Source organism: Neophocaena asiaeorientalis, unplaced genomic scaffold (genome assembly GCF_003031525.2).
Source record: "Neophocaena asiaeorientalis asiaeorientalis breed wild unplaced genomic scaffold, Neophocaena_asiaeorientalis_V1.1 scaffold99, whole genome shotgun sequence".
NCBI lineage: Eukaryota > Metazoa > Chordata > Mammalia > Artiodactyla > Phocoenidae > Neophocaena > Neophocaena asiaeorientalis.
Genome location: NW_020173022.1, coordinates 1,163,989 through 1,172,105, shown reverse-complemented (window position 1 = coordinate 1,172,105; position 8,117 = coordinate 1,163,989). Strand labels below are relative to the sequence as shown.

The following is an 8,117-nucleotide window of genomic DNA, read 5'->3' as shown; positions in this document are numbered from 1 at the left end:
TTTATAACTTGAATGCTGGATGTATAAGAATAAACAGGAAAAATGTAAATAAATTTTAAAAAGCTGGAAAAGATAAATCTAAAGTAAATATAAGAAAAGAAATAATAAAAAGAAATCAATTATTGTAAAAGCAAGCACAATAAACTGCTATTGGACCAAAAACAAAAAGAAATCAATTAAATAGAAAACAGACAACCAATAGTGAAAATCAATGAAACCAAAGCTGGTTGTTTTATTATAAAATATAACACATCACAAAAGTGCACATACACAGAAAACACACAGTGCAATGATTTACCAGTGAACACCTTGTAAGTACCACTTGATCAAGAAATAAAACACAACCAATACCCAGGGTTTCCCTCCACATCCTGTCCCTTCCCAATCATTAACCTCTCTGTCCCTCTCAAACCAATCACTATGCAAACTTTTATGCAAATAACTTCCTTGCTTTCATTATAGTTTTACCACCTAAGAATGTGTCTTTGAAGTCTAGAGTTGAGTTTTACCTGTTTTTATTAAACTTCATATAATGATAACATAGTATGTATTAGATGTGTTTGCTTGCCATTCACATATCTTCTTTAGTTAAATGTTCAAATTTTTTTAACTGAGTTATCTTTGAAACTATCAATACAATTGATAAACCTCAAGCTAAACTGATAAAGATAAAGAAAGATACAAATAACCAGTATCAGCAATGAAAAACTGGCATAACTACAAGTGCTACAGACATTAAAAGAATAAGGAGATATTATTAAAAACCTTTTAGTAATTAATTTGACAACCTAGTTTACACAAAGTGACTTATCCAGCTAGGTGTGTGGGAATATTCCAAAATAAACACTTGAAACGTCTTACCTTTCAAAAACCTTCAGAACTGTCCTTAGACTTGTGTTTATCCTGAAGTCATTTGAAAGAGAGGCTAAACATATCAATTTATCTCAAAAAACATCTTTTAAGTGCCTACGATGTACACTACCATTAAGGATTCATATTAAAGACATGGTCTTTTCTCATAGTCCTGCAATCTTCATTTGGCTCAGTGACTCCTGGAAAAACAAACATGAATAAGAGACAACACTAGATTTACTAAAGATCATAATGCTGTCATTTATTGGAGGAAAAAAGCAAAAAAAAGAATTGTTTCGTGATACTTGGGGGAAAAAACCAGCTCAATTCTTTCTCTGAAATGAGTTAGTAAAAAGAAAACAATCTTCATTGTGTGAAACAGCATCTCAAGGTAGGAAAAGCAGCACACAAGAATACATTTTGCGATATGAAAATTTAGGTATGCCACCAGCAGCATTCAAAATTAGCTGAGTATCTATACAATTACAAAAATTGATGTTTTAACAAAGTGTTTTAAAAGCTCATCACACTAAAACAGGTACAACGTTCTGAACGCATATAAACTCCCCATGGGCTTTTGGGCATCCTTACCCTTAACTGCAGAATCAGAAGGTACAAAAGCAGTGAAAGATCAGAGGTTTTAATTTTTTTGTTTTCCTTGTTCCAAATGGCAAAGTCAAGCAGAAATATTGAAAAAGGCGAAATAAGCACTTCTCATAGCACAAAGACCACACAAGATTGCGTGTAAACTATGGTTCCCCTTTAAGACATTACACAAGGTTCATCTGTACTTAAGGCTCATTACTTCTTGCAGTATGGTAGTTCAACAGGCAGAGGGCAACATTCTCTGACAAGTCTCAGTTTGGTCTCAAAGGATACCTCCCAAGGATCCACAAGGATATTAAGTCTAGGCAGCCATTTATATCAGGGAACTTTTGTCCATGCTATGTCTATTTTTTGGTGCTGTTTATTAAGTGTAGTGTCATTACTTTGTCGTGAATATCCACATCGGTAGTAATTGTTTATTATGATGCTGTGGACTGACCTTTCACTCCAAATAGCCATGTTCCTCCTGTCTAGTGAACACACTCTTCCCTGCTTTCAGCTCATCCCGTCTATAGAAAATGTTTTGTACATTTCCAAGCCCATCGTCAGTTTATCAGCTCCTGCTAAGAAGGACATAATTTTATTCAGTCAATTTACATTAACAAAGGCTCTGACGGACCATAGGCTCTGCTCACAAGCTCTGTGGTGAGACCTCTGCCGGTGCTTTGTGAGGCCCTTTGTGAGGTCAAGGGACAGAAATCTGAGCCATCAACAGCAAAGCTTAAGTGTACCAGGGGCTTAGGAGTGCCACCTATGCATTCAGGGTAGGACCGGAAATAACCGCAAAGTGGGACTAAACGCCCTATCTCAAGTAAACTGGAGGCAAGAACACTGCACGGCACTCTCCACTTGACAAAAAATCCTCCAGATCTCAGAATTGCATAAAAGTATGAATTAGAAGGTGCTTGAAAGTCACATGATTCAATCCCCCAACTTTTTAAATAGAAATTGCTAAAAAATTTAGACTTCTAAATGTAAATTCTTTTGTCAATCTTATCGAGAGCTACACAGATATCAGTATTTAACTTCAGGTGAAGGTCTGTTCGCTTTATTAAAAATGCTATCTGCTAGGAAGCTACGGCACATCTTCAAACTTATCTTAAAAAGTCTTGGATTTTTAAAACCAAAAGAACAATGCCTGTAATCTAGCAACATGGCTCTATAAACCTTAAACACTGATTTCTGTCGTTGTTGATTTGCTGAAAATGAAGTCGAAGGATGGGTTGTGGATTCTGAAGTATCTGTAATCCTACAGCAGACTCTAGTCAGAAGTTATCTAAGGAAAGAGACGAGAAGGCAAGACTGGTGTAGGCGGCCCCATAGAAAAAGGGACTCCACAGCCACAGGGCTGCAGCTCCATTCCCTAATTCATTCTACCAAGTCTCATCACACGTGTTCCAACACGTCACTCTCGTGGAGCTATCAAACGCAGAAGCAGCCAAACCGGTATCCCCACATCCCTTTTGTTTTTTTTAAGGTATGACCCACTTCTTAATTATCTTTTCGAACAGAAGTATCCAAAAGTAATTTTATTTAGAGGCATTTCATGATTGTATTTCCTGCTCCCTGAGCATGTACCGATTAGGGTGGAAGGTAGCACTCAGGTGGATAACCCACAGTCACCACACAGGCGTGATGCACAGGAGCTCCAAGCACTGAGACAGTGAAGCCGGTGAGAACGCTCAGCTGCGGAGAGTGGTCGGTCCTTCCCAAGGACAAGACGGCCCGTCTGTGGGAGGGAGGGAGAGCAGGAACCTCGGCCGGGTCTCAGCAGCAGTGGCCACAGGCACAGCCACGCAGAGGGGCTGGAGAGCCAGAGGTTCCCCTGAGCACATTGGGCAAAAGGGGAGACCTCTTAGACAGCGAGACAGGAGGAGATGGGAAGCAGCGAGTTAGTAAACAGACCCGCCCAGTCTCTCAGGGGTGGGATGAAGGCAGAGAGGGCCAAGAGCACTGGAAGCCGGTTCTCCAAGTCTGGAGAGCAATGCTGCTCCCAACACAGCGGTCACAGGCAAACACGGCCAGGGAAGAGCGTTCAGGCCAGCGCTCCCACCCAGCTGTTGGAAGCACAGCCTTGCACAAACACATTCCTTGTCTACAAAAGAGCTGCCTCAAGGGTTCCCTTCGTTCCAAAACGCAAGGATCTCTCCTTCACCCAGCAGTGAACGGGGTAGGATAGAAGGCAGGGGAGCAGGGAAACAGAGACCACGACCGACCACAGGACCTAAAACCCTAACTCTCCACTCGTCATCTCACCCACGAGGTTGCTTTTAACCAGCACAGTTGCTTGGTAACAGCTTTCAGCATATTTGAAATGGATTTCTTACTCCTACAAGGCCGGCAGACAAAAACAAGTAGGGAAGCAACCAAAGGGTAAGGCGGCAGAAGGAAAATTTCAGTCTGGAAGATCCTGGAAGGCGGGATCACCCACAAGCTGCCGAGGTGTCCGGACTGGAGCTGTCTGAACAAACTGGCCACAGGCCTCCAGAGATAAGGCAAAGCACGAGCTTTCAAGCAAGAGCTAGCGCCCTCGGCTGGTGAGATCTGGTACAGACCCCTTACCCGCTCTGAGGCTGTTCCTTCTCTAATAATGGAGACGAGATTGCTAGCCTGGCAAAGTGATTGTGAATGTTCAACAAGATAGTGCATGGCAATGCCTACAGTGCCGGACACATACTACCAAATGAGCTTTTTCAGATAAATTAACGGCCAGAGATAGTCACCCTATCACCTTCAATGGTCATCCATTATTTCCGGGATTAAATAATAATACCCACCTTTTACGGAGATATCATTTACCTATGCTGGGCCCCATGCTAAGCCCTTGACACGTTTCTCATTGACATCCTGTGATGATCCAGCAGGAATCATTATCCCCATTATTTTTAAACAGACGAGCGATGTGAGGACGAGAGGTTAAGGAGCTTGTTCAGCATGACACTAGCAGGTGATTGAACCACAACTCACACCCAGCCCTGTTTCATAGCCCACGTTTACCACCACTACATTACACAGGCCTGGTGACATCTTAACCTCATGTCTCACAAAGTCAAGTCCAGCCTCTGAAAAGGGCCCAGAGGGGTCAGCCTCTTAGGTGTATTACTCCAGGCTATTTGAAGCTCATAACGACCAGGCTAGCCTCCCATCAGCTCTAAAGAGAAGATGACTTCTGACCGCCTTCACAGAGCCCTTCTGAGATCCGAGCTGTCTCCTGGAAGCACCTGGCCTGTGAAGGAACCCCACACAAGCCAGACGGTAGCATATACTTTCCACTCCTGGCTGAAGGTAGGTTAGGGGCCTCAGCAGAAGACAGGATGCCCTCAACAGCCTGGAAAAGGACCCAGTAACATTGGCTCCACACTCTGGCCCCGTCAGGCCTGTTCATACCTCCCCAGTTCAGAAGAAAAGCCGCACCGGTTTGAGGTCTTGGCCGCAGCAGGAAAATGAATTCAGCCATCAGCCACAAGCAAGGAGACAAGCAGTGGACCACTGCCTTTGGTTTGGAGATTCCCAGAGCGAGAGCCTGAGTGGACCGGCCAACCTGGGAGAAGAACAGAAAGGCAAACCCGAACAGACTTCTCCTCTGGAGGTGACTTTGGAGGTCCTGTAATGCCACGAACTCCAACGATCAAGATAGGGCATTCTGATCGTCAGGCCTCAAGGAGGAGCTAAAGGGCACAAAAGGCATGATGGAGATCCTACAGATCCAGGAGGAAGCTTCCCAAAGGGAGACCGAGCAGGAGAAGATACGATGACGTAGAGAGCTTGCAACCAGAAAAGGCACAGGCTTGGCTGATGAAAACAGGGAAAACAGTTACAGGAGGTAACACCAGAGCCACACTGGCAAAACGCAGTGTCACGAAGGGGACAGAAGCCGGGGCACCCAGGCTTGGGGCTCAGTTCTGCCATCGGCTGTGGCTCTGGGCAGATCTTGTAACTTCTCTGAGCCTTGATTTCCTTGACTTCCTAGTGGGATAACAATCCCTGCTTCATCACAAGGCTCCTACAAGGACTAGACAAGATCAGGGACATGAAAGCACTTTGTCTGTGGCCAGACATCAAGTTGCAATATGGCCACCCCGCTGCCCCTGGTGTCTTCTCCCACCGTTTCCAGGACAGGCTCCACTGCAAACGCTGTGACTGTTTAAAGGTCACCGGGCAGGCGTGCCTACTTCCTGCTGCCTCCACGGCAGGGCTCTGTCTTCCCACCTACTCTCCCCTGGCCCCGTTTTAGGGGAGAATGGAAAACAAAACCATTTTAAAAGCAAACATTTATAAATAATGGGGGGAAAAAATACAGCAGAGAGCAGCAACATTTTTCACCTCCTACCAGGTCTTGTCCAAAAGGAAGCAGTAGTGTTTCCTGCTGCTGCGTTGTTCTCTCTCAATCTCGTTCCAAGAGGTCAAGAGTAAAGACATGTGGCGGGGAGAAAGAAAAACCCAAGAGAAAAAAAGTGCGCACTGAATGTTAGAAAATACATTCTATGGGCAGGTGTGGAATCAGAACAGCAGAAGAGACACGGCTCAGGTCTAAAAACAACACACATCACCAAAAAGTGCTCCTTTTCTACTTCAGTCCACGGCCAGACTCGCCACGGGCTCGTGTGCAGCTGTCAGGAGGGCAGAAGCACTTGTTCCCAGACACCAGAGTAGAAGCGTGTCCACGCTGTGTGGGGCAGGGGTGACGGACGCCACGCTGAGGAACAAATCTACAAAGTCCCTGTAGACCCCTAAACTCTATCCCTTCCTCTTGCACCCCTGTGACTCCAACAGGGCGGCCTGTTGCCAGCTGGGAATCACTGGCTCCCAAGGCTTATCTGCTGCTGCTTAACAAGGTTTTTATTTACGAGAACTCAGTGGAACACCATGCAAAGGCGCACGAGGAAGATTCCACTCCATCAGATACAGAACCCACCTCTCATATCGTGCTACAGACATGTGGGTTTGGGAACACACCGTTGCCTCCAAAAGCAACCCTCAGGTGTTCAGAATGCAAGCAGCATGTCGCTGCAAGATCAAAGGCACATGTCTGTGAGACAGAGATTTAGAAGATATTTACAACACGGTCCACGAGCTTCCATCCACCATGCCTTCCAAAGCTTTGCAAAACCGGCCGTGTGTTATGAAAGACATACAGCAAAACACTTCTTCACAGCGTTCCTAGGAAGGAAAAACACAAAAGTAAATGGGAGATCATCACTCCAGAGGCTCCTGGAAGTGGTAAAGACCTTCCTTGAGATTTTCTGGGTACCCAGAGTAGCACGCTGCAGAGAAGAAAGCACCCAGACCATGGAGTCAGATCTACATGGCATCAAACCTCAGCTTCAACATCTACTACTAATATTATCCCGGGGAAGGGACTTGCCTTATTTGAGTATCAAATTCCTCATCTGTAAAAGGGCACGTCCCCACTTACCCTGTAGACCAGTCTGGGAATTAGTGCATTGAACAGAGTAGGTATTTAATAAAGAATAGCTACCATGACCATCAGAGGAAAAGATAGGAAGAAAGTGGAAACTATCTAAAACCAAGAAATTAGTCAGGACTGTATACTTTAATATCAACCAGAATCACAGAATGCACCAAAAGCATTAAGTCAGATAGGCACTAGGGCCTTTCTCCTTTCTAAGCAGGCAGCAGAAACTTGTTAAGGGACATCTTGCAGGAGTTCCCTAGCACAGGGAGCTCTCTATAGGTACTGAGCACTTGCTACCCTGATGTATGAGCTCTATCCCAGGCACTTGCTCCTTGGAATTCAGTGTAGAGCGTGCAAGGAAAGAGTGAGGGCTCAGCAAAATACTATTCTATTCAAGCAGGCACACCCATCCCACCGCCGTATCTGGCCATGTTCTAGGGCTTCTCACCCCAGTTCTACTCCTTGTGTTCTCAGCTGCATTTGTGCCAAGGACACTGGAGTCACATGAGGGAGAGAGGGAGGGAGGGAACATGAGAGAATGTATTCGCATGAGCAGGCACTGCATTTTGCTATCAAGATAATTCTAGGACAGCATTAATTTTTTTTTTTTTTTTTTCGCGGTACGCGGGCCTCTCACTGTTGCGGCCCCTCCCGTTGCGGAGCACAGGCTCCGGACGCGCAGGCTCAGCGGCCATGGCTCACGGGCCCAGCCGCTCCGCGGCATGTGGGATCTTCCCGGACCGGGGCACGAACCCGTGTCCCCTGCATCGGCAGGCGGGCTCTCAACCACTGCGCCACCAGGGAAGCCCTAGGACAGTATTTCTTAAGATACGCTCTGCACTGAAGTCCCAGCAGATGCTCTGCACAAGAAAGGGTTTTGACAAATAAGATCCCTTGGGGTAGCTCACAGTACACATATTAAAGGACCTGGAAAGCCTACTCACAAAGCCACCCAGCTGCCTTTAACGTGGTGGGCTGGTTAACTTCTCATCTAATCAGTCACTCGCCACCATCGTCAGCAACAGCCTCGGAAGGCCTAAGCCTGCTCTACCTCCTTCCCAGCTCTCGCACATTTCTCATTGCCTCAACACAGGGAAAAGCCTCTTTTTAGTTCACAGGTCATGAAAGAGAGGAATGGAAATTAAATGGTGACATGAGAACACAGTCAGAGGCAAAGATCACTGAAAGTGCTAATTAAAGGAGGTTTGGAGGTCAGAAGCTCGGAGTGAGAAGGGGCCAACTC

General features: G+C 45.7%; 1 protein-coding gene across 1 annotated transcript in view; it reads right to left on the bottom strand.

Annotated features, from left to right (window-relative positions):
• Positions 1–212: 212 nt before the first annotated feature.
• The window catches only part of SFT2D2 (SFT2 domain containing 2), a 27,327-nt gene continuing 19,422 nt past the window's right edge, over positions 213–8,117 (bottom strand). The window contains exon 9 of the mRNA XM_024742432.1: positions 213–6,618. Within this exon, the coding sequence (XP_024598200.1) occupies positions 6,579–6,618 (40 nt within the window). The 3' untranslated portion in view covers positions 213–6,578. The remainder of the gene's footprint in view (positions 6,619–8,117) is intronic.